Here is a 25,773-nt window from a genome sequence, read left to right on the forward strand (position 1 = left end):
TTAAGCGCCTTAACCCCCTGAATCATCTCTGGGCCCAGTAGTTAAGAACTCTTGACCAACTCTATTCACCCTCCAACCCCAGGGACAAACCATTCTTGTTTTACTTCAACATCGTGAAGTGTGCCAGCCCCCTGGTCCTGCTGGAATTTCACTGTCCCACCCCTCAGGTAACGCGTTCCACCTCTTCCGCCTGATGTTTCCCGTAGCTCCCCTCATAAGCATCACGTGGGGCCTCCGTGTCGGGTCCTGGATGGGGTCTCGTTCCTGATTCCATATCCCTTCCTTGCGCTTCCCCAGATCTGCGTGAAGCAGTGTCCAGACCGCTATCTCACCTTTCTGAGTGCGCGCAACTCTCGCGACTTTGACTACTACAAGCAGTTCTGTGTGCCCGGCTTCAAGAACAATAAAGTGAGCAGAAAGACCCCTTTGGTGCTCGGGTGGTGGACACAGGAAGGGGCCCACCTCAGGGATTCCCTTCTTCCCATTCTCCTTGCAGGGGGTAGCTGAGGTGCTCAGAGATGGGGAGTGCCCAGCGGTTATCATCCCCAGCAAACCCTGTGAGTATTGGGGGTCCCACAAAGATCAGGTGCAGACGGGGGAATGTGCACGGACTCCCTCTGACGGCGCCTTCTGTCCCCCAGTGGCCCAGCGGTGCTTCCCGGCCATCCATGCCAGCAAAGGGGTCCTCATGGTGGGCAATGAGACGACCTATGAGGACGGACACGGCACCAGGAAGAATGTTACAGATCTAGTGGAGGGTGCCAAGTGAGAGGACAGCCCTCTAGTGTGTGGCATCTGGCATCCTGGGGTGGGACTGGAGCTGACCTGCTCTGGGTATGACTTGAGTCTCTTCCAACCCTAGAAAGGCCAACAAGGTTCTAGAGGCCCGGCAGCTCGCCATGCAGATTTTTGAAGATTACACTGTATCCTGGTACTGGATTGTCATGTGAGTTGGAAGGAAGGTGGCTGTCCCTCGGCTACCACATCCCTGAGCCTAAGGACAGTGTCACTCATGCCCCCGTCTCATCCCCAGAGGTCTGGTCATCGCCATGCTGCTGAGCCTCATGTTCATTGTCCTGCTGCGATTCCTGGCAGGCGTCATGGTCTGGGTGATGATCGTCATGGTGATTCTGGTACTTGGCTATGGTGCGTCTCCCCCTCCTCCTCCTCTCCCTGCCTAAGGTCCGCAGAGTACCCAGTGTCTGCTGCCCTGGCGACAGCTTTCAAACGAGTCATCCTAAGCCTTCAGATGCTCTTCACTGTTTACCTGACGTGTTTATGGAGAGGTTCGTGCCACTGCTGTGGATACCTGGGGGCAGCAGAGCCCGTCAAGAGGGGATGGATGAAACCCAGCTTCAGGCATGAAACACAGGCATGTGCCTGTAGCCCTCCAGAGAGGTGCTACGGCTCTGGCTCAGGGGTAGATCCCCTTCTTAGAATCCCCCAGCGGGGGGCTGGGCTTGTGACTCGGTGGCACAATGCAAGCACATGCAAGGCCTTCAGTTCCTTCCCCCTCTACCACAGAAAGAGAAAAGAATAAAAACTTACCTCTCAACTTTGAGACCCAGGGCCCAGTTTGGTATTTCCATCAACAACAAAAGGCATTCTGAAGACCTCTCTTTAGCCCAGCGACTAGGCTTCTCACTGTGGTGCCCAAGGTGCCAGTTCAAATCCCAGCTTTGCTGCTTCCTAGCTCTGTCCTGGGGCACATGGCTAAGCCTCCTGTGTTTAATTACTTCCACCACTCAATGGGAATAGTTGGTATTCTGGGTCGGAAACTCAATGAGAAGGTAGTAACGTAGTATTGTGACGATCACATCAAGAGGACAGCCTGCACAGGGTAGAGGCCTGGCTCACAAACCTGTGTCTCACGTTCTGATTAAGTTTTCTTCTTCTGTGGGTTTTTTTTTTTTTAGCGGGGTGTAGGGGTGAGGGAGTGGTTGAAAGACTTTCTCGATGTAGCCCTGGCTGCCCTGGAACTGACCCTGTAGACCAGGCTGACCTTGAACTCAGTTCCACCCGCTGCTGCCTTCCGAGTGCTGGGACTGAGTGCATTCGGTACCATTGCCTGGCTCTTCTGTATTTTCATATTATGTTCACTTATTATGTGTGTTTGTGTGCATGCACATGTGCATGACTGCATGCATGCATATATAGAGGTCAGAGGACAAATTCCAAAAGCGGTTTCTCTCCTTTTTCTATGTGGGTGCCAGGGATTGGATTCAGGGTTGGCAGCACACGTCTTTCCCCACGGATCCGTTCCTGGCCCTTGTGCTGGTTGTCTTCCTTTTAAACTTCCTGAAAGGAACCTTCATCTTAGGCTCCACATACCAAGACAGACATACTAGCATGGTGGTGCATGTGTGTCGTCTTCTGCCAAGGAGGCAGAGTCGGGGGATCATAATTTGACTATGGATCCTGCTACATAGTAAGACATAGTCTCAAAAACCAATGAGAAAGTTGTTCATGTTAATCATGGCTGGAGCTGTTGTTGGCATTTTAGGTGACGTGATATTATTGGTTTTTTTGAGACAGGGTCTCAGGTATAGCCCTGGCTGGCCTGGAAGTGGCTACATAGAGGTCTGCCTTTTTCTGCCTCCCAAGTGCTGGCATTAAAGGGGTGCGCCTCCGTCCCTGGCTGGCGTCGGCTGTCATTAGACTGGAGGCATCCTAACACCCAATCATTCCTCATCCACTCTTCAAGCACAAGCCTGGGCTATTTATTAAGTTCTAGGCCAGTCAGGGCTCCATAGTACCTGTCTCTACATACTGCCCTGTCTCAAAACACAGTCAAGAAAGTTACCGTTTGCACTTGTGGCTCCATGCAGGCATATTCCACTGCTACGCGGAGTACTCGAGACTCCGTGGAGAGGCAGGCTCCGACGTCTCCCTGGTGGACCTTGGCTTCCAGACGGACCTCCGAGTGTACCTGCACTTGAGGCAGACTTGGATGGCTTTCAGTGAGTTGGGGCACCCCTCCCCCCATGCTTATGGAGGGATGGAAGAGGGACTCCAAAACAGGTTACTCACAGCTCTTAAGAAATCAAAGATTTATTTATTTTATTTATATGTTAGTACACTGTAGTTCTCTTCAGACACTTCAGAAGAGACCATCCCATTACAGATGGCTGTGAGCCACCATGTGGTTACTGGGAATTGAACTCAGGACCTCTGGAAGAGCAGTCAATGCCCTTAACCACTGAGCCATCTCTCCAGCCCTAATTGTGTTTTTTTAAATCAATCTCATTTCTTATTACTTTTAACTTTTAAAAGTTAAATTGTATATTATTCCCTTGTTGAGAGGGGTGGTCTATAACAAGACCCTGCTGTGTGGAGATCAGACAGAGGAAGCTCTCACTAATTCTCTGCTTCTCCCATGGGTTCTTGGGAGTGTAGTGTCTTTACCTGATGAGCCATCCTGATGGCTACCCACCTTCTCCACAGTGATCATTTTAAGCATCCTGGAAGTGGTCATCATCCTGTTACTCATCTTTCTGCGCAAAAGGATCTTGATCGCCATAGCCCTCATCAAAGAAGCCAGCAGGTGGAACCTGGATAGCCAGGGGTGTGCCTGGGGGGCCCAGCCCAGGGCATTTGAGCTTGACATCTTTCTCTTTCTCCCCAGGGCTGTGGGACATGTCATGTGCTCCATGCTCTACCCACTGGTGACTTTCTTCCTCTTGTGTCTCTGCATTGCCTACTGGGCCAGCACTTCTGTGTATCTACCACTTGTTAGTCTGGGGTCCCCAGGGACTGATGTCCCTAAAATGCCCTGCAGTGACGGTGGGGCTGTACCTTCGTGATGGGTGTGTGATCCTTTTCTAAGAGCACCTCCTGCCTGCCTCCGGTGGCTCTTGTTTTACAAACTTTACATTTATGTTGGTTAAGGGGGAAGCAGTACTAAAGGTCTAAAGACACGATGTGGGGGCTGTGCACTCCCCTGCGGGGGGGGGGATTTCTGGGGATCCAACTCAGGTCGTTAGGCCTGGTGGCAAGCACCTTTGTCACTGAGCAGGCCTCCCCACCTCGGCCTCCACAGTCTCAGGATTCCAAGGGTGAGCCAGCACTCCTGAGTTCCCCCCACACCTTGGGTTCTCAGTTCCAGCTTTCGGTTTCCTCAATGAACCTTTCAGCTTCCTGTCTACCTCTAATGTAGCCGTGTACAAGATTGTTGATGACACGCCCTGCCCACTTTTGGGGAAAACCTGCAACCCAGAGGTAGGCGTCCTATCCCTGTGGGGAGGACAGGACTGCCCTGGCAACCTCCCCTTGATGTTTTGCTCTGTGTTTTTGGCGGAGTGGGGTAGGGCTTTCAAGCCCTTACTGGATCTGGTAGTTTTTCAGGCAAAGTCAGGAGCTCATCCAGTGGGCTGTCCCCAGCCCTGCATGTTTTACTTTTTCATCTGATGTCATTTTGTCCCTCTAACTTTTTCTTGATTCTGGAGTGTGTGTGTGTGTGTGTGTGTGTGTGTGTGTGTGTGTGTGTACATATGTGTCTGTGGAGGTGTCCTACTTTACCTTTCTCAGACTTATTCCTTTCAGACAGTACCTCTCACTAAATACGGAGCTAAGCTGGTATCTTAGCTCCCTATGGTACTGGGGCTACAGGCTAGGACATGGCCACACCCACCTATTCATGAGTGGAATGGAGACTTGAACTCAAGTCCTTTTTTTTTTCTTTTCTTTTCTTTTTTTCAGAGCTGGGGACGGAACCCAGGGCCTTGCGCTTGCTAGGCAAGCGCTCTACCACTGAGCTAAATCCCCAACCCCTCAAGTCCTTATTTTTAAGTCCCCTTATCTATTGAGCCATCTCTCCAGGCCTCCAACACCTTTTTCTGAACTTCTTTAATGGGTAGTTTTACGTCTAGGACCAGCCCTTGATCTAACCTCAGTGTACTCTGAACTGACACTGGCTCCTTACCCCTCCCCCAGACCTTCCCATTGAATGAGAGCCGCCAGTGTCCTAATGGCCGCTGTCAGTTTGCCTTCTATGGCGGCGAGTCGACCTACCACCGTGCCCTGCTGGGCCTGCAGATCTTCAATGCATTCATGTTCTTCTGGCTAGCCAACTTCGTGCTAGCCCTGGGCCAGGTGACACTGGCTGGAGCCTTTGCCTCCTATTACTGGGCTATGCGAAAGCCCGATGACATGCCTGCCTTCCCCCTCTTCTCTGCTTTTGGCCGCGCACTCAGGTAAAGAGGAGCGTTGGGGTGGGAAGGGAAGGGATGCAGGAACCTCATCTGTTTGGGCCACTGATCCGCGATTCTGATTCTAGGTACCACACGGGCTCCTTGGCTTTTGGCTCTCTTATCCTAGCCATCGTGCAGATCATCCGAGTGATGCTGGAGTACCTGGATCAGCGCCTGAAAGGTTCTGCCATTCCTGTAGCTTCAATGAGGGACTGGACTTAGCCCCTGATTGGGTCATGCTTGAGGGGTGGGGCCGCTTGTGGAAGGGGTGGGGCTAAGTGGCAGAGGAGCAGGTAGAAGAGCCAATTGAAGGCAGGTATGGTGGCACGGGTCGTTAATCCCAGTACTCCAGAGTCAGGCAGAGCTGTTGTGAGAGTTCGAGGCCAGCCCTGGTCTACAGAGCCAATTCTAGGACTGCCAGAGCAACAAAGTGAACCCCTGAAAAGTCAAGTGAACTGCTTGGAGTCCTGGGTATCTGGAGGCGGGGTGGGTCCAGGGAGAGCAGCTCTGGCTAGCAAGGCTGTTTTGTTTTGTATTATTTTGAGGCAGCTTTTTTCTGGAGAGTCCTAGCAGGCCTCAAACTCTGATATTGAGAGCCACCTGCCTCTGTTTCTGAGGGCTTGGATTAAAGTTATACATCGCCACCCCTGCTTTGTTTTTTTTTTTTTTTTTTTTTTGGTTCTTTTTTTCGGAGCTGGGGACCGAACCCAGGGCCTTGCGCTTCCTAGGAAAGCGCTCTACCACTGAGCTAAATCCCCAGCCCCTCCTGCTTTGTTTTAAAAGCATTAAATAGCCAAGGATGATCTTACTTCCTGATCCTTGGAGATGGCAGTGTGATTAATTTTCTTACGCTGAGGCAGTGTCACTAAGTTGTTGGCCTTGTAGTTCAGGCACACCTCAGACTTTGAAGTCCTTAGCTGTCTTGCTGGAGTCTGGGGGGGGGGGGGGTCTCATCTTACCTTCATACCTTCCCTTCTCTTTCAGCTGCACAGAACAAGTTTGCCAAGTTCCTCATGGTCTGTCTCAAGTGCTGCTTCTGGTGCCTAGAGAAGTTTATCAAATTCCTGAATAGGAATGCCTACATCATGGTGAACGACAGGACCGAGTTGCTGCCCTGGGTGGGAGGATTCCCCATCTCCGTCCCCTGGGCCTCAAATCTCCTTCTGTTCACTCCAGATTGCTATCTATGGCACCAACTTCTGCACCTCAGCCAGGAACGCCTTCTTCCTGCTTATGAGAAATATCATCAGGTTAGGGGGACACCCCTTCATCTCCCAGCCTGCCTTTCCCATCTCACCTTTCCCAGCCCTCCTCCTGCTCTAGCCCCCTTTCTCAACCAGTCTTCCACTTATTGCGCCTCCCCTCCCACCTCTCCCCTCTCCCCATCTGAACCTACCGTCCCACTGCCCCTTCACTCTCCCCTACAGGGTGGCCGTCCTGGACAAAGTTACAGACTTCCTCTTCCTGTTGGGCAAACTTCTGATTGTGGGTAGCGTGGGTGAGTGGAGCCAAAGGGCCTGTCTATACTGGCATGTGGGAGTCAGTTGGGAGTGACTGTAAAGTGGTGTCAGGCTCGGGTAATCTCGGAGCCCTTCCTTGGGGACTCAGCATGTCTCTTCATCCACCACAGGCATCCTGGCCTTCTTCTTCTTCACCCATCGGATCAGAATTGTGCAAGACACGGCCCCACCTCTCAATTATTATTGGGTCCCCATACTGGTGAGCACCTTTGGGGGACAGACGAGGGTCAGGGGTGGTAGGTAGGGGTAGGGATTTGCTTAGATTCCTTTGGTGAAGGTTAGGGGTGGAACAGTCATTGGTTATTTGGTCCCTAAATCTTTACTGAATGCCGGCTGCATACAAGGCAGGGGATGGAGGGACTTTTCCTTGAGAGGCACTAGAGTTACTGTCATTAACATTTGTTTGCTTTGTGCGGGGTGGATGCACTTGTGGAAGGAAAACAAAGACTCTCAGACACTTGTAGGAAATTTGGTTCTCCAACCATGTTTTAGGGATTGGACACAGGTCATCTGGCTTGGTGATAAGCATTTCAGTCACCAAGCCATCTTGCCAGCCCTAATAATAATTAATAATAGGTCTTATTATTACTATTATTGTAGGAAAATATTATTTTGTTATTTATTTAGGGTATCCGCCCCCCCATTTTGTTCGGTTTTTTGAGACAGGGTTTCCCTGTGTAGCCCTGCCTGATCTGGAACTTGCTCTGTAGACCAGGCTGGCCTGCAGTTCACAGAGATCCACCTCCTTTTGCTTCCCATGTGCTGGGACTATATACCACCACTGCCCTGCTCTCTTCTTGTGTTTTGAGGCAGGATCTGTCTACATATTCTGGCTGACCTGAAGCTCTCTATGTAGACCAGACTGGCCTCAAACTCTGTGTTTTTGTTTTTTATTTTGAGACAAAAGTCTAAAGCCAAAAGCTTTGGCTGATTTGAAACTCCATATTTAGACCAGGCTAGCCTCAGACTCATAGACACCTGCCTGCTCCGGCCTCTTAAGTGCTATAGTTTTTTTTTTTTTTTTAAACATTTATTATGTATATGTGTACATTGTAGCTGTCTTCAGATACACCAGAAGAGGGCATCAGATCTCATTACAAATGGTTGTGAGCCACCATGTGGTTGCTGGGATTTGAACTCAGGACCTTTGGAAGAGCAGTCAGTGTTCTTAACCACTGAGCCATCTCTCCAGCCCTTAAGTGCTATAGTTAAAGGTGTGTGTCTTTAGTATTTTGGTTTTTTTTTTAATTTTTTTTCATCTTTATTTACTTTAGTATTTCTTATTTACATTTTGATTGTTATTCCCTTTCCCGGTTTCCGGGCCAACATCCCCCTAACCCCTCCCCCTCCCCTTCTACATTGGTGTTACCCTCCCCATCCTCCCCCCATTACCGCCCTCTCCCCAACAATCACAGTCACTGGGGGTTCAGTCTTGGCAGGACCAAGGGCTTCCCCTTCCACTGGTGCTCTTCCTAGGCTATTCATTGCTACATATGAGGTTGGAGCCCAGGGTCAGTCCGCCTTTAGTGTTTTTTTGTTTTATTGTTTTTTTTTTTTTTTTTTTTTTGAGCTGGGGACCGAACCCAGGGCCTTGCGCTTGCTAGGCAAGCGCTCTACCACTGAGCTAAATCCCCAACCCAGCCTTTAGTGTTTTTTATGATTTTTTTTTATTGTTTAGTTTTTTAAAAGATTTATTTACTTTATATATGTGAGTACACTGTTGCTTCAGACACACCAGAAGAGACCATCAGAACCCATGACAGATGGTTGTGAGCCACCATGTGGTTGCTGGGAATTGAATTCAGGTCCTCTGAAAGAGCAGCCAGTGCTCTTAACCACTAAGCCATCTCTCCAGCCCTTTTTCCGATTTCCTGACTTTTATGTGTTTTGGTGTTTTGCCTGCATGTGTGTCTGTTTATCACATGCATGCACGATGCCCATGGTGGCCAAAAGAAGGCATCATGTTCTCTGGACCTGGGATGTGAGGTTACGGATGACTGTGAACTGCCATGCGGGTCTGAGAATTGACCCCAGGGCCTTTGCAGGAGCAGCAGCCGTGCAGCAGGAGGGCAGTGTTGCTCTCGCTAAGGACTCATGTTCAATTCCCAGCGACTGCACTAGACTATGTAACTCCAGCTCCAGGTGATCTGATGTCCTCTTCTGGCCTCCCTGAGCAATTGCTCTTAGGTGCCTGTGCCCGTACCTAGAATCAAAACTAAAATGAGGGAAAACAGGAAGTGATTTACTCATCATAGCCACATTGGCATGACGAATAAATAAATGATTTATTTTGAGACCGGGTCTCACTATGTAATCCTGGCCAGATTGCAACTCTGTGTACACCACGCTGGTCCTGAGCTCATAGAGATCCCCCTGCCTCTGTCTTCCAAGTGCTGGGATGAAAGGCATGAACCACACATGAAGCTGAGAGGGAAATGTTTTTAGGGCTGGAAAGACAGCTCAGCAGTTAAGAGGACAGTTACTCTTGCAGAGGGCCTGGGTTCAGTCCTCACCTCCAGCCCCAGAGGATCTGGCAACTTCTGATGCTCTGGGTTATCAGGCTACACATATAAACATGCCAGCAAGATACTTGCACAAATGTTTTGTAAAAGGTAAACAGATGTTTCAAAGATGAGGCAGGGGGATTGCCATGAATTCTGTAAATACAGTCTGCCTCTTGGCTCATGAGAGTAAGAGGTTTCTCAGCCTAGGGAGGACAGTGATGGGGCCAGCTGGAAAAACGATGTTTTCTCTTGAATAGACAGTGATCATTGGCTCCTACTTGATCGCGCACGGCTTCTTCAGCGTCTATGGCATGTGCGTGGACACACTGTTCCTCTGTTTCTGTGAGTGACCCCTTTATCTCAGCACACCAGGGGCCCTGACTTCCTTCTCCCCAGAGGACAGGAAATGCCTCCCTCTAATGAAAGCACAAAGCCACCCTCACCCCAGAGTCCCCCAGGGCCAGAGGTGTTCCTTCTAGGCCCACGCATGCCTTCCTGGCCTCCTCACCACACTTCAAGCTAACTGTTCCTCACCCGCCTGTCCAGACATAGCTGGAATATTCTATCCCCTGGGTCTGTGGCTTTGAAATTTCTGGCTTTGTTGGGGACTAGTGCAGGGTTCATGGGTGCCACTAACTCTGGTCTCCACGTGTCTTTTTCTTCCTCCTCCCCTTCCTCCCCCCCATGCCTGCTGGCTTCTTTTCCGTTTTTTCCTCTGCCTCCCTTTTCCAACCCCCTTCTTTCCTGACCACCCTATTTTCCACCCCTGCTGGTTCCTGGGGGGCCCAGGTGAGGACCTTGAGAGGAATGACGGCTCTCAGGAGCGACCCTACTTCATGTCGCCCGAGCTGAAAGACATCCTATTGAAGGGGAGTTCGCAGGCGGGCAAGCAGGAGGAAGTTGAGGAGGAGTAGAGAGTGAGGGAGACTGGCAAGCTGGCCAGTGGGCCTCTGGAGACCGGGTTTGTGCATGTGATGGTGCTTCTTTGACTGGGAACGTGGGGCTCCTGTAGTCCTTCCTCATCCCTTTCTTTTGCAAAACTAGGCAGTCATCCTATCCCGGAGCCGAAAGCCCATCCATCCTCTCACTGGGGCGTTTAGTCGGAGACTCAGCCGCTGAGCCACGCCCCCAGTCTCTTGGAGGGTGGGGGGACTAGGCAGGGGCTCAGCCCCTGAGCCACGCTCTCAGCCCCTCTCTGGGTAATGTTAGGCCGTAGCTGTCCCCAGCCCCTCGCTGGGGGATGCTAGGCAAGTGTTCTGCCACTAAACTAAGCCCTGGCCTTGTTAACTTTGTAGTTTGAGACAATGTCTCACTCGGTTGCCCAGGCTGGCCTTGACCTTAAGGTAGTGAAAGCAGGCCTTGAGGCTGGCGTTGTTCTGTTTCGGCTTCTTAAATACCTTGGGTAACAGACCTTTGCTGCTACGCCCTGTGCTCCTGTGTGTTGCGTTCTAACCCTGAGGCTTCTCTACGGCCCTCTGTTCCCCTGTTCCCCGTCCCCAACCCCCACGCCTTCCTGTCAACTCCCTCTCACATCACGTGCTTTGGGGCTCTGTCCACAGTGGAGGATCTGGAGAGAAACGACGGCTCAGCCGAGAGGCCTTACTTCATGTCTTCCACTCTCAAGAAACTCCTGAATAAAACCAACAAGAAAGTAGCAGAATCCTAAAGATGCCTGCCGCCCAGCCCTCTCAGGACGCTGTGATCCGGTGCTTGCTGTGCAGCTGGGTCCCAGTTCCCAGCTCATCAGACTTGTGTAACGTCACATCACTGCCTCTCTGCCACCCTCCCCGAGTCCCCATTTCCAGGGACCCAGAGGAATTGGGGCATCTCTGTCCTATGCCAAAGGGCACTTGGGAGTTTTCGGTGCAGCCCTGGGAAATGGGACAGAATGGGTCTCTCCAATCCTTGCTGGCTCAGACGGTGCCAATATGGCGAAGCGACTTGAAGTTGAGGATGGGAGATGGCCCGAGGATGTGTGCAGCCAACTTCTTTGTATTTCGGTAACCCTTCTGGCCAAGAGGGGAAGACTGGATGAGACGAGCTCAATGAACACTAGCTCCAAGCTTCCTAGCCAGAATAAAACTGGATCTCCACGACTGGCTGATGTCGCCTAAGGGCCAACAAATAACATGTCTCACTCTTAGTCCTTTGCAGCCTAGACAGACGGTAAGAGGCCCACCTGCTTCTCTTCCACCAGGCTCCATAGCTGAGTGGAGTCACCAAGAGTGCCTTCACATGTAACCCCACCTCCAGCCTGGGGTGGCTGGGGTCACAGGAAGGAGTGTGTACCCAGAACTGGAGGAGTTTTCCAGATAAACATCCATCCGGGAGGAGGGCCCTGTGCAAGGAACGAGAGCGGTGGTGGGGGTTGGGAGTGGCTCTGGAAAACAGGCTTCTGTACTTAGATCCTACAGAGTACCTTTGACTGATGGCTTCCAAACGGAAAACTTGAGGTTGGAAAATGAGTGAAAATAGGGTCTGCCTCCCCACCCCTCTCTCTTCCAGTAATACACACTGCCCTCTTTGTGAGAGGAAAGAAACTGAAGTTCACCCAAGGGATGGTTTCAGGGGATGAGGTGTGGGTGTGTTGTGTATTCCAAGTTAACTAGGCCTATCTGGTTTCTTTCACTTGAAACTAGAGACTCTGTTTGCCAAACTTCTTAATCTTGGGGGCCAGTAGACTGGTTCCTCACTTTACCTATCATATGCTAAGACCCTCCCCTCACCCCACTATGGCTATCCGTGAGATACCAGGATGTTGGAAACCAGAGGCTCCCAGCCTGGAGGCCCAGGCTTTCCTATGCCTGCCTGTGTGCCATCGCGCCCCACCCTTCTCTTGTATGCCCTGCCCTGTGCTTACGTAATTGCATTCCAGCCAGTTAATAAAGTGCCTCTTGTACAGATACTGACCTGGTGTGGTTAATAGGGATGTGGGATGCTGTGGGAGGGAGGGTATCTCAGAGGGAAGGAGAGATAGAAAACAGCCTGGAGTTTACTGCCAAAGCGTGCCCTGCAGCTTCTGTTGGCTCCTGTAGGACCCTAGTGAAAAAAAGCTTCCACTCATTCCTAGGGTCCAGGAACAGCCGCTTGCTTCTCCTCTCCTCCCCTCAGTAACTGCCCTGGACACAGGCGGACCCTGCACCTGCACCAAGCGTCACAGTGGAGGGAAGTGCATATTCCTTTAGTCTATTTTGTAGCTTCTGTGTTTCTGGGTGAGTGTATGCCATGTGGATGCAGTTTTCCATAGAGACCAGCAGCAGGCATTGGAGCCCCTGGGGTTGGACTAGAGGTCATGAGGCCCCTTGTCAAGGCTGGAAATCGACTGGTTCCTTCGAAAGATCAGGATACATTTACTGTTTAAATTGTTTTTATGTTTTTGGGCATTTTGTCTGCATGTATATCTGTGCCCTATGCCTATGCCTCCTTGGTCTCAGAGACCAGAAGTGGGGCTTAGGGTCCTCTGGAATTATAGACAGTTGTGAGCTCCACACGCCCTAGCACACACAAAAAGTTGTTTCTTTTTCTGTTGTTTTTGCTTGTTTTTATTTTTTTTCTTTTTTTCGGAGTTGAGAACTGAACCCAGGGCCTTGCCCTTACTAGGCAAGCGCTCTACCACTGAGCTAAATCCCCAACCCCTTTGCTTATTTTTAAAGCTGCAAACTGAAGTGAGATGGTTCAGCTATTAAGAGGACTGGCTGCTGCTTCCAGAGGACCTGGTTCTATGCCCAGCACCTGAATGGCACCTACACATTCAAAATAGCAGATGATGATGATGATGATGATGATGATGATGATGATGATGATGAAGATGAAGGAGAAGGAGAAGGAGAAGGAGAAGGAGGAGGAGGAGGAAGAAGAAGAGGAGGAGGAAGAGGAGGAAGAAGAAGAAGAGGAGGAAGAAATAGTACAGGGGCTGGGGCTGGAGAAAAGGCTCAAGGGTTTTGTGTGTATTCTGCTCTTATAGAGGACAAGATTGGTTCCCAGCTTCTTCGTCAGCCAAATACAACCTCCTATAACTTCAGCTCCAGGGGCCCTGACATACTGGTCTTCTTGGACACCCACATGCAAACACAGACACAAACACAAATACTTTTATTTTAGTTTTTTTTTTCAAGACAGGTTTCTGTGTGTAGCCCTGAGTGTCCTGGAAATATCACTGTAGATCAGGCTGACCTTGAACTCAGAGATTAGCCTGCCTCTACCTCCTGAATTCTAGGATTAATGGAGTGCACCACCACTGCTTGGCTCAATAATAAGTATTTTTAAAATATTTTTTTCTTTTTTTTTTTTTCGGAGCTGGGGACTGAACCCAGGGCCTTGCGCTTGCTAGGCAAACTACCACTGAGCCAAATCCCCAACCCCTAAAATATTTTTAATTAAAAAAAAATCTAGGATGGATATGGTGGCAAAGGCCTTTTATCCCAGCACTCCAGAGGCAGAGGCAGGCAGACCTCTGTGAGTTCAAGGCCAGCCTAGTCTATAGAGTGATAATGTTTGTGTACCAAGGTACATACTTGTTGCTTGCAGAGGCAGAAGACTCCTGGCACTGGACTTATAGATGATTGTGAGTCACCATATAGGTTCTGGGAATTAAACCAAGGTCCTTTGGAAGAACAGCCAGTCAGCCAGTGCTCTTAACCAATAAACTCTCTTTCTAGCCACTTAAATTTTGTGTGTGTGTGTGTGTGTGTGTGTGTGTGTCTGTCTGTCTGTCTGTCTGTCTGTCTGTCTGTCCCAGGAATGGAACTCGGGTTTTCAGGTTTGTGACAAATGCCTTCAGTGGCTAAGCTCTCTTTGCTTCTGAGTGGCTCTTTGGGTCAGTCTGGTTGTCAGACTGAAGGCTTACTGCTGCCACCTGTTGCCTACTTTTGTTACTGCAGCTTGCCAACTATTGTTCCTGGAAAAAAATCTCAAATCTATCAAACTTCCCATAACCCCATCTGTCTTTGTCCCTCTCCTTTTTAGTAAGAAGTATTGTATTGAACAGGATTTTCACATACCAGCAAGTGTCATATACATAACATAAATCTTAAAAAACAACCAAAAAATCCCAGGTATTTGTGTATGCTGGCAAGCCAATCGAGCCAGCCCTCATTTTTGAATATTTCTTTAATTTTAACTTTATTTTTATTATTTTTAAAGGTTTTATATTTAATATTATGTATGTGTCTGTGTATACATGTGGATGCAGAGGCCATAAGAGGGTGGTGTCTGATCCCCAGGAGCTGTAGTTAGAGGCGATTGGGAGCCACCATAAACACATAAACACAAGTCCTCTGCAGAAGAGGACTGTATACCCATAAGCACTGAGGCCTCCCTCCAGTCCACCCTCTCCACTTTTAAAAACAAATCTGAGACAGGGTCTCACTGTATAAACCAAGCTAGCCTCAGACACACAGAGACCCGCCTGCCTCTGTCTCCTGAATCCTGAAACTAAAAATGTACTTCCAGCCCTGTAATTATTTTTTGAGATAGGGTCCACTTGTGTAGCCCAAGGTGGCCTGCAATTTCCTAAGTAGCCCAAGATGGCCTCAAACCTACAATCTTGGTCCAGGCTCCCTAATAGATGGCATCTCAGGCACGCTCCATCACTCTTGGCTTTAGTCTTGGGAGGGAAGTTCCAGGAGTCATCTTGTTGCCTGAGGAGCATGGATGGCTTTGAAGAAGGGACGCTAGACGTATGTTTTTATGTCGGTATGTCTGTCTGTTTCTCCAGTTCCATTAGCAAGCAGTAGGCCCAGGAGCAGAGGCAGAGGAGGGTAGGCTGTGTGTGATGCTGGGGGGTAGGGCAGGGACAGAAGTGAGAAACAGAAGGCCATTCATTGAGATTCAGAAATTCTAAGACCTCTTCTGCCTCTCCTTCCCTCCCTTCCCCTCCTCTCTCCTCAGTGACAGAGATGAATGCTAAGGGCTCAGTTATGTGTCTTTGCTGTGAAAGAAACTAAAGGACTGTTGGGGTCTGGGAATTGTCACACAAACCATTTGTACACCAATCTCCGTTAAGTAAGAATGGTTTATTATACCACACCACACTACTGGATGTCCAGGTCCACAAGAAGGAAAAACCTAATTGTGGCACCAGTTTGTCCTCAGGGCAGGTTTTTTTTTTTAATATTAAAAACCAGGTTCAAAAGTTCAAAGGCAAACAGGGGAGTGGTACAGCATTTTTGACTAACTAGACAGTATCATCAGCTGACCTTTAAGCTAATTGGTCCTGAGCGAGGTAAGGGGTGGTGGACAGGTGATGAACAGGGAAGTTTCAGAACACTGAGATAACAGGGTACAAGTGATCCAACAATAACTTTTTGGCTTATTAGTAACATTCTTCAGGGTCAGTTAAAGTAGCAACCATGAACTCAGTCTCAATACAAAATGGAAACATTTATGTTAAAAGGAGCAGGCCTCCGGGTTGGGGATTTAGCTCAGTGGTAGAGCGCTTGCCTAGCAAGCGCAAGGCCCTGGGTTCGGTCCCCAGCTCCGAAAAAAAGAAAAAAAAAAAGGAGCAGGCCTCAACAAAGACTAATTCCTTTAGGGTGAAAATGAATTGGAAAGTTTTATCAAAATGTTTAAATATTTATTTGGTTTTTTATGTATTTTTAGACAGTGTTTCTCTGTGTAGCCCTGGCTGTCCTGGAACTCACTTTATAGACTAGGCTGGGCTTGAACTCAGAGATCTGTCTGCCTTTGCCTCCTGAGTGTAAGATCAAAACAAGAAAATATACCCTTCAGGTTAAGAGTTCTGTTTGTAAAACAGAATTAAAGAATAAATTCCAGGTTGGGGATTTAGCTCTGTGGTAGAGCGCTTGCCTAGCAAGCGCAAGGCCCTGGGTTCGGTCCCCAGCTCCGGAAAAAAGAAAAAAAAAAAAAGACTACATTCTTCCTAGTTTTCCGTGTTAAATCCTTACCAGTTCAGGATGCTATTTGTAACTAAGAATAGATTGTTCCTACTGCTTCCATCTGATGTTAACTGCAAAAGACGTTTTTCTTTCTTTTTTTAAAAAATATTTTATTTATCTTATGTATATGATGAGTACACTGTAGCTGTCTTCAGACACACCAGAAGAGGGCATCAGTTCACACTGTAGATGGTTGTGAGCCACCATGTGGTTGCTGGGAATTGAACTCAGGACCTCTGGAAGAACAGCCATTGCTCTTTTTTTTTTTTATTTATTTTTTTTTTATTAACTTGAGTATTTCTTATATACATTTCGAGTGTTATTCCCTTTCCCAGTTTCCGGGCAAACATCCCCCTCCCCCCTCCTCTTCCTTATGGGTGTTCCCCTCCCAACCCTCCCCCCATTGCCGCCCTCCCCGCATAGTCTAGTTCACTGGGGGTTCAGTCTTAGCAGGACCCAGGGCTTCCCCTTCCACTGGTGCTCTTACTAGGATATTCATTGCTACCTATGAGGTCAGAGTCCAGGGTCAGTCCATGTATAGTCTTTAGGTAGTGGCTTAGTCCCTGGAAGCTCTGGTTGCTTGGCATTGTTGTACTTTTGGGGTCTCGAGCCCCTTCAAGCTCTTCCAGTTCTTTCTCTGATTCCTTCAATAGGGGACCTATTCTCAGTTCAGTGGTTTGCTGCTGGCATTCGCCTCTGTATTTGCTGTATTCTGAATGTGTCTCTCAGGAGCGATCTACATCCGGCTCCTGTCGGTCTGCACTTCTTTGCTTCATCCATCTTGTCTAATTGGGTGGCTGTATATGTATGGGCCACATGTGGGGCAGGCTCTGAATGGGTGTTCCTTCAGTCTCTGTTTTAATCTTTGCCTCTCCCTTCCCTGCCAAGGGTATTCTTTTTCCTCATTTAAAGAAGGAGTGAAGCATTCACATTTTGATCATCCGTCTTGAGTTTCGTTTGTTCTAGGGATCTAGGGTAATTCAAGCATTTGGGCTAATAGCCACTTATCAATGAGTGCATACCATGTATGTCTTTCTGTGATTGGGTTAGCTCACTCAGGATGATATTTTCCAGTTCCAACCATTTGCCTACGAATTTCATAAACTCGTTGTTTTTGATAGCTGAGTAATATTCCATTGTGTAGATGTACCACATTTTCTGTATCCATTCCTCTGTTGAAGGGCATCTGGGTTCTTTCCAGTTTCTGGCTATTATAAATAAGGCTGCGATGAACATAGTGGAGCACGTGTCTCTTTTATATGTTGAAGCATCTTTTGGGTATATGCCCAAGAGAGGTATAGCTGGATCCTCAGGCAGTTCAATGTCCAATTTTCTGAGGAATCTCCAGACTGATTTCCAGAATGGTTTTACCAGTCTGCAATCCCACCAACAATGGAGGAGTGTTCCTCGTTCTCCACATCCTCGCCAGCATCTGCTGTCACCTGAGTTTTTGATCTTAGCCATTCTCACTGGTGTGAGGTGAAATCTCAGGGTTGTTTTGATTTGCATTTCCCTTATGACTAAAGATGTTGAACATTTCTTTAGGTGTTTCTCAGCCATTCGGCATTCCTCAGCTGTGAATTCTTTGTTTAGCTCTGAACCCCATTTTTTAATAGGGTTATTTGTTTCCCTGCGGTCTAACTTCTTGAGTTCTTTGTATATTTTGGATATAAGGCCTCTATCTGTTGTAGGATTGGTAAAGATCTTTTCCCAATCTGTTGGTTGCCGTTTTGTCCTAACCACAGTGTCCTTTGCCTTACAGAAGCTTTGCAGTTTTATGAGATCCCATTTGTCAATTCTTGATCTTAGAGCGTAAGCCATTGGTGTTTTGTTCAGGAAATTTTTTTCCAGTGCCCATGTGTTCCAGATGCTTTCCTAGTTTTTCTTCTATTAGTTTGAGTGTGTCTGGTTTGATGTGGAGGTCCTTGATCCACTTGGACTTAAGCTTTGTACAGGGTGATAAGGATGGATCGATCTGCATTCTTCTACATGTTGCCCTCCAGTTGAACCAGCACCATTTGCTGAAAATGCTATCTTTTTTCCATTGGATGGTTTTGGCTCCTTTGTCAAAAATCAAGTGACCATAGGTGTGTGGGTTCATTTCTGGGTCTTCAATTCTATTCCATTGGTCTATCTGTCTGTCTCTGTACCAATACCATGCAGTTTTTATCACTATTGCTCTGTAATACTGCTTGAGTTCAGGGATAGTGATTCCCCCTGAAGTCCTTTTATTGTTGAGGATAGCTTTAGCTATCCTGGGTTTTTTGTTATTCCAGATGAATTTGCAAATTGTTCTGTCTAACTCTTTGAAGAATTGGATTGGTATTTTGATGGGGATTGCATTGAATCTGTAGATTGCTTTTGGTAAAATGGCCATTTTTACTATATTAATCCTGCCAATCCATGAGCATGGGAGATCTTTCCATCTTCTGAGGTCTTCTTCAATTTCCTTCTTCAGTGTCTTGAAGTTCTTTTTTTTTTTTTTTTTTTTTTGGTTCTTTTTTTCGGAGCTGGGGACCGAACCCAGGGTCTTGAGCTTCCTAGGTAAGCGCTCTACCACTGAGCTAAATCCCCAGCCCCTTGAAGTTCTTATTGTACAGATCTTTTACTTGCTTGGTTAAAGTCACACCGAGGTACTTTATATTATTTGGGTCTATTATGAAGGGTGTCGTTTCCCTAATTTCTTTCTCGGCTTGTTTCTCTTTTGTGTAGAGGAAGGCTACTGATTTATTTGAGTTAATTTTATACCCAGCCACTTTGCTGAAGTTGTTTATCAGCTTTAGTAGTTCTCTGGTGGAACTTTTGGGATCACTTAAATATACTATCATATCATCTGCAAACAGTGATATTTTGACTTCTTCTTTTCCGATCTGTATCCCCTTGACCTCCTTTTGTTGTCTGATTGCTCTGGCTAGAACTTCAAGAACTATATTGAATAAGTAGGGAGAGAGTTGGCAGCCTTGTCTAGTCCCTGATTTTAGTGGGATTGCTTCGAGTTTCTCTCCATTTAGTTTAATGTTAGCAACTGGTTTACAGCCATTGCTCTTAACCACTGAGCCATCTCTCCAGCCCAAAAGATGTTTTTCAGTCTACACTAAACTTGTAACTCCATTCAGATGTTGTAGACCCTTACCCTTATTCTTTCTCTTTCATTGTATCTTCTCTTTGTTTGTTTGTTTGTTTGTTTGTTTGTTTTTGTTTGAGACAGGGTTTCTCTGCATAGCTCTAGCTGTCCTGGAACTTGCTCTGTAGACCAGGCTGGCCTTGAACTCGGAGGTTTATCTACCTGCCTCTGCTTCCTGAGTTCTGGGATTAAAGGCATGTGCCATCCTTATCTGGTGTACTGTATCTTTCTAACAGTGTATAACAGGCAACTCCTCTCCTCTGCATACCTGATCTCTCCTATAAAAGGACCTCGAGCTGGGCATTGGTGCACACCTTTAGCCCCAGCACTCCAGAGGGAGAGGTAGGAGGACCTCTGAGTTCGAGGCCAGCCTGGTCTACAGAGTGAAACCCTGTCTTGAAACCCCACCCCACCCCCACCTTCCCAAAGGACCTCAAAAGGCCACAAGGCCTGCTGTCTCAAATCCCAACTTAGGGTGAGACAGTCAGCTTGCCACTCATGGTTACATCCCCAAATCCAATTGTTTTACCAGACAATTGTAGATTTGGTCTTTCTCTCATGATTCTCAGGTTTAATGCAAGTCCTAAGATTAAAGGTGTGTAGCCACCACTGTTGCTAATTCGTAATTTCGTTTTCTGTTTTTGCTTTTGTTTTTGCTTCGCCTGTGTTGTGGGACTCTTCCAGTGTCAGTGAGAGCTCACATGCCAGTGAGAAGACGTCTTCAGTGGACTGAAGCCAGGACGCTCAGGTCTCATCTGTCTCATTTCATACTCTAAAGCCACGAGGTGGGGTAGTCATCAGGTTGCTAGGGGTAAGGACCTGTTTCAGGTTATTTCCTGGTCATTCTGCTCCGGGTAGCAAGTGATGTCATGCAGTGCTTTAAGCAAATCACTAAATAAACCAATAAATCAGTATTTAATAAATCATCTTTTCTACTTTATCCTACTTTATTCCCTCCACCTCACCTTGATAACACCTCATAAATCTATCCTGAAGGAATGGTTGGCGCTCCCCGGGCATCACCTGCGTGGCACCCGATTGGATTTCCTTTGTACCTCTAGCCATAATCCTTTTAATGACTTTTGGGCATTTTTTTATACTGTCCTTGATTGATTGGTATAACACAGCATTTCTCATTCAAAACCATGTGCTTGGGGGTTGGGGATTTAGCTCAGTGGTAGAGCGCTTGCCTAGGAAGCGCAAGGTCCTGGGTTCGGTCCCCAGCCCTGAAAAACAAAACAAAACAAAACAAAACAAAACAAAACAAAACAAAACAAAACAAAACCATGTGCTTCCCTTCCCAGTGGCAATCAAATCTAATCCTCCGTGGTTGCAGAGGACCATTGCTGCTGACTGACAACGGTATCTGATTCTGAAGAGTGCTTTTCTGAACAGTGGTTGAGTTTGTCTTGCTCCGAATAGAGAATAGAGCTGGCTATGTTGAACCTGTTCTTTGCTGACTACAAAAGCATCAGTGGCCATGTACTCTGTCAGGGCCATTCCTAGCAGAACTGGTAAAAGTATAGGGGTTTTCATATATATATATATATATATGTATATATATATTTGTATATATATATGTATATATATTTGTATATATATTTGTGTATGTATATATATATATATATATATATATATATATATATATATATATATATATATCACATCTCAGTCTGAGGCCAGTCTGCAACTGTCTCCCAGGGATCATTAATCCCCAGGTTTTCCCTGTAAGATGGGCTCATTTTTTTTTTTTTTTTTTTGGTTCTTTTTTTCGGAGCTGGGGACCGAACCCAGGGCCTTGCGCTTCCTAGGCAAGCGCTCTACCACTGAGCTAAATCCACAACCCCAAGATGGGCCCATTTTTGCCTTAACTCCGTGTCCCTCTGTGGAAGCTCTCTTCCAGGTCCCATTCATGGCGAAGGTCACATGTGACCAGTATTTATGATGAGACTAATAGTTCCTCCCACGATCCCTTTTTTGTCTTCTGGCCACTGTCCAGAGGCTGTCACTAGCTAGAGCCATCTCCAGAAGGAATCCGTGTGCTGTGCTGGTGTGGGCAGTCAGATATCGGCTTGGTGAGGTCCTGGGGTGAGTGCGCTATGTATGAATGGTTCATTCCCAGGAAGCATTGCGTGAAAGAGATAAGGCAGAAGCCCTGTGGAGGACAGTGGGTTCTATTGATGAGTTTCTAGGAATTGGAGCTGCCCTGGCACAAGGTTGCATTCCAGAATACTTTATGTGACAGGTTGAGGCGTTGTTGAAAATTTGAGTCCAGACCCAGGGTTTCTATCCCATCTTTGACCACTCAGTTCTCAGATAAAAAAGCACACACAATCTTTATATTTACAAAAACCCTTAAAAATCACAAGAGCTAGGCAGCCATCTACTCTTCATGCTATTAGACTCTGCTTTCCTACCAATAACCCTAAGTTATTACATACTATGTTTCATCTGGGCTGTCCTTAACTGGAATTGGCCAGCCCTTGGGGCCATGTTCTCTTGAACTCACCTCAGCCATGGCAGCTTCTCCTCCACTCACCTTCTCTGTCTCTTGGTTCTCCTTGGACCCCAAGCACAGGAATCCTAAACCCCACCTATGTCTCTTCTGCCCAGCTATTGGCTGTTGGTGTCTTTATTTACCATTCAGAAATAACTTAGGGGCAGGGTCACATAGTGTCGCTTGTATCTTTGGGGCCCACATTTAGCACTGCAATAGACAGCAAGAACAAGCCTCAATGCTGAGGTACTGCATGGACGCACACTTGCAGGCTCAAGAAGGGCATCAAGAGTCAGAGTAGGGGGCTGGAGAGATGGCTCAGAGGTTAAGAGCACTGTCTGCTCTTCCAGAGGTCCTGAGTTCAAGTCCCAGCAACCACATGGTGGCTCACAACCATCTGTAATGGGATCTGATGCCCTCTTCTGGTGTGTCTGAAGACAGTGACAGTGTACTCGCATACATAAAATAAATAAATAAATCTTAAAAAAAAAAGAGTCAGAGTAGGGGTCAACGTCCCCATTCTGAGGTCATTTTGAAATGGTCAGTTTCTGGGGCTAATCCAGGCTGACTCTCCTGGGTCACTGCTGCCCTGAGTCTACAGCAGCTTTGGCATGGGCATGGTGTATCCATGGCTCGACACCTGCAACATTAACAGCTGAGAAAGTGGGCAATGTTTGGGCAGTATCATCCAAATCTTTCAAGAACTACTAGAGGTGGTTGTGTCTACACTCTCAAAGGTCCCCCGATCTCTAAATGCGCCAAAACAGCACAAGTGGCAGGCAGGATTCTGGCCAAGGGAGGCTCTTTCTTGGCAGTGTTTGGACAGTGCTGTTTTGAGAGTCCTATTTGTTCTCTCAACTTGGCCTGAAGAAGGAAGGTGGGTACCCCATTATTTCTCTAGGTGGTAAAAGAAGTGCTCATGTCCACTTCTTGAAGCTCACAACTGTTTTTGTGTTGGTGTGGGTCCTGGGTCCCTGCTTGGGACTAGGCTGAGCACACTGCAGACAGACAGGCTGTGCTGGCTTGTTGGGTCGGTGTTAGCAACCTTGGGACCAGCAAGTATCCTTGCAACAATTTGTGTAGGCAAGCTTTTACAGTCGGGTTGCTTCATGAGCTTGTCATAGGAGTCTGGGAACTATCACCTCTGGAATTACCTGTGCTCATCGGCCAGCTCTTCTGGGTTGCTCTTTTTCTTTCTTCTGGCTTCTATGAGGGAGCTCTGCAAGCAGGAAGAGTATAAACATATCTTCTGGGAGGTAATGGGGGACTGCAGAGTTGTGTTTTCATGGACTAGATCTTGGCGCTTTGTGTGAGCTTGGCAGAGCGCCACTGCCACAGCCCAGTGTGTGTGTGTGTGTGTGTGTGTGTGTGTGTGTGTGTGTGTGTGTGTGTGACAGGCAGGCAGCTTCTAGGATTTGAGATTTGGTCTCTGTTTTAATTTCTTTGCCCCTGAGGTTCCCTTTCTCCATATATGGCTGTTTTGAGTGTCTTGATGTTAGGGGCTATTCCTCCTGTTGCAGGCTTCAGCTCCCTTCCGTAAAAAGTTTCCTATCTGAATTGGGGAGAGTTCATCCTTTAAGTCTTGCATTGAGAAGAAAATCTCTTCTAAAATCCTTGTAGTCGTGGAGAAGCTCACCTTTCTTTTCAGGCATCTTGTTCCTGGACTTAGATCCTAGTGACATTGCTGTGACTTCTTGGATGAGTGGAGGGCCTGGCATTTTTTTCAGAGACAGTGTGGATGCTGCTGGATGAGCAGGATGAGCAGGATGAGGAGGTCTTGTGAATGCCTTCATACCTACCTTGTGTCACTGACAACAGAATCGCTTAGTGAGGCAGCATCGTGAGCCATCACATGCATACAGGAATGTGTGGCTCTCACTTTGTGGCTGTGCAGACCAGGTTTATGCGTGCCTCACTATATCCCCATGCCTGTCAGCTCCTATTGCTGAAGGCGATTGCTGGTTCACATGAGTCTCCAGTGGTCTCACTTAGATCCCACAGCTACAGGGACATAAGCCTAGGACACTCATGCACATTTATTTAGAAGTTATACATTCCGGGGCTGGGGATTTAGCTCAGTGGTAGAGCGCTTACCTAGGAAGCGCAAGGCCCTGGGTTCGGTCCCCAGCTCCGAAAAAAAGAACCAAAAAAAAAAAAAAAAGAAGTTATACATTCCAATTTTTTTTTCGGGAGCTGAGGAGTGAACCCAGGGTCTTGCACTCTACCACTGAGCTAAATCTCCAACCCCTATACATTCCAATTTTAAATTCATAGTCCATTTCTCCAGAGACCAATACCATGATTATTAATATTCTGTATATATTATTACTCTAGTGACGGTTATTTCTTAACCCACCATTTTCCAAATAAAAGACATAAAGACCGTTTAGATTTATAAGAAGCTCTAATACTAGAGCTGGGCACATATCGACTCTCTAAGCTTACCTGTCTGCTTCCCTGCCAAAATTCCCATGAACACTTGCATCTGCTCAGTTTGGGCTGTTTCTGTTCCGTCAGTCCTGTCCCCAGAACAAGCTTCTCTTCACCACATGCTCATCGAGCACACTACTCCATGGTGACTCGCTTCCTCCTCCTCCTCTCTCTACCCTGTGGTTCCAACCTGAGACCCCAAGCCTAGGAATGCAAACTTTGCCTACCTGTCTTCTACCCAGCTACAGTCTGCCAGCAACTTTATTATCCAATCAGAGATAACTTGGGGGAGGCAAGGTTTATACAACAAAAGCTGGTTGTATAAACCAGCTGGTTGTATGAGGGAATTCACTAGTCTTGGGGGCAACCAGATCTTGGAATATGGTCTTTAGCATCTGAGTTCACAGCAGCATCGGGCCAACCCCAGTGTTTCTCCCTTTTGGTCTATCTAATATAAAAGATCTTTCTCAATAAAAAACACACAGTAGGAAAAATATGAAACAACTATGAAAATAAATAGGTAAGAGCTACATTCCTAAAATCCTGGCCATTTGTGTTTGGCAACTTTGAATGAAGTATTTCATTATCTATCCTATCTTGGTGAGTTCAGAGCTTTATATTTAAATTGTTTTTTCATTACTATCTTTAAATATTTAAATCCTTTAACTTTCATAACCTGTAATTACCAACCTTAAAACACCACAATATCAATGTCTTAGAATCCCTCTGAGGCCTTTCTTTGGAGACCAGTGCCACCTCCCACCAGGGCTTCTGATGCAATATTCCTCTGGTGCTTGTGATGGTTTGCATATGCTTGGCCCAGGGGGTGACACTATTAGAAGGTGTGGCCTTATTGGAGGAAGTGTGTCACTGTGGGGGTGGACTTACCTCCTCCATGCTGCCTGAGGATGCTCAGTCTGTTCCTGGCTTCCTTTGGTTGAAGATGTAGAACTCAGCTCCTCCTGCACCATGCCTGCCTGGACACTGCCATGCTCCCACCTTGATAACGGACTGAACCTGTGACCTGTAAGCCAGCCCCAATCAAATGTCCTTGATAAAACTTACATTGGTCATAGGGTCTGTTCACAGCAATAAGACCCTAACTAAGACAGTGCTTGACCCCCCTTGGCTCTTCCTAGGTCTCTGGGGCAGGGGGTTTATCCTTACCCGGTCTGGACGTCCAGCCTAGTCTTGTCTTCTAGTCAGAGACTCTGGTGCTGGGTCTCACAGTCCCCTTAACCTCTGGCAGGGGATACACTTCCGAGTTGCAAAGACTTTCAGTGTGCTGAGAGATGCAGGGGCGGCAGTCTCTTTTGACCAATTTTGTCTGTTGAAGATTTCACGGTGGTCTCCAGGGATGATGGGAAACTTCTTCTGGAGTGTTCTGAAACCAGTGGAGGAGAGGAGATGTCATTGGTAGCCCAACGCTAGGATGCTCCTGAAGGCTTCAATGCTGGGACCAGTTGGCATTCTCTCTCTCTGCTTCCCAAGTGCTGGGATTAAAGGTGTGGACCACCACTGCTTGGCTGCATTCTCGTACTCTAAAATCACAGTCAAGCAAGGGAGATTTTACAGAAGCCCACAGGACAGCAGATTGCTTAGGGCAACACCCC

At 47.5% G+C, this 25,773-nt stretch overlaps 1 protein-coding gene across 5 annotated transcripts in view; it reads left to right on the plus strand.

The window, feature by feature from the left end:
* The window catches only part of Slc44a2 (solute carrier family 44 member 2), a 34,474-nt gene extending 22,356 nt beyond the window's left edge, over positions 1 to 12,118 (plus strand). For 2 of the 5 annotated variants that reach the window (XM_063265729.1, XM_063265728.1), the window contains exons 5-22: positions 83 to 167; positions 298 to 408; positions 497 to 557; positions 642 to 765; positions 863 to 946; positions 1,034 to 1,146; positions 2,829 to 2,960; positions 3,445 to 3,544; positions 3,626 to 3,718; positions 4,134 to 4,218; positions 4,933 to 5,192; positions 5,276 to 5,370; positions 6,174 to 6,277; positions 6,366 to 6,439; positions 6,617 to 6,687; positions 6,820 to 6,908; positions 9,471 to 9,555; positions 10,003 to 12,118. In XM_063265729.1, coding sequence (XP_063121799.1) covers positions 83 to 167; positions 298 to 408; positions 497 to 557; positions 642 to 765; positions 863 to 946; positions 1,034 to 1,146; positions 2,829 to 2,960; positions 3,445 to 3,544; positions 3,626 to 3,718; positions 4,134 to 4,218; positions 4,933 to 5,192; positions 5,276 to 5,370; positions 6,174 to 6,277; positions 6,366 to 6,439; positions 6,617 to 6,687; positions 6,820 to 6,908; positions 9,471 to 9,555; positions 10,003 to 10,127 — 1,891 coding nt within the window. In that variant the 3' untranslated portion in view covers positions 10,128 to 12,118. The remainder of the gene's footprint in view (positions 1 to 82; positions 168 to 297; positions 409 to 496; positions 558 to 641; positions 766 to 862; positions 947 to 1,033; positions 1,147 to 2,828; positions 2,961 to 3,444; positions 3,545 to 3,625; positions 3,719 to 4,133; positions 4,219 to 4,932; positions 5,193 to 5,275; positions 5,371 to 6,173; positions 6,278 to 6,365; positions 6,440 to 6,616; positions 6,688 to 6,819; positions 6,909 to 9,470; positions 9,556 to 10,002) is intronic. The other 3 variants (XM_006242651.4, NM_001134715.1, XM_039081711.2) reach the window with 2 other exon arrangements.
* Positions 12,119 to 25,773: the final 13,655 nt, after the last annotated feature.

The sequence above is a fragment of the Rattus norvegicus genome, chromosome 8 (assembly GCF_036323735.1).
Source record: "Rattus norvegicus strain BN/NHsdMcwi chromosome 8, GRCr8, whole genome shotgun sequence".
NCBI lineage: Eukaryota > Metazoa > Chordata > Mammalia > Rodentia > Muridae > Rattus > Rattus norvegicus.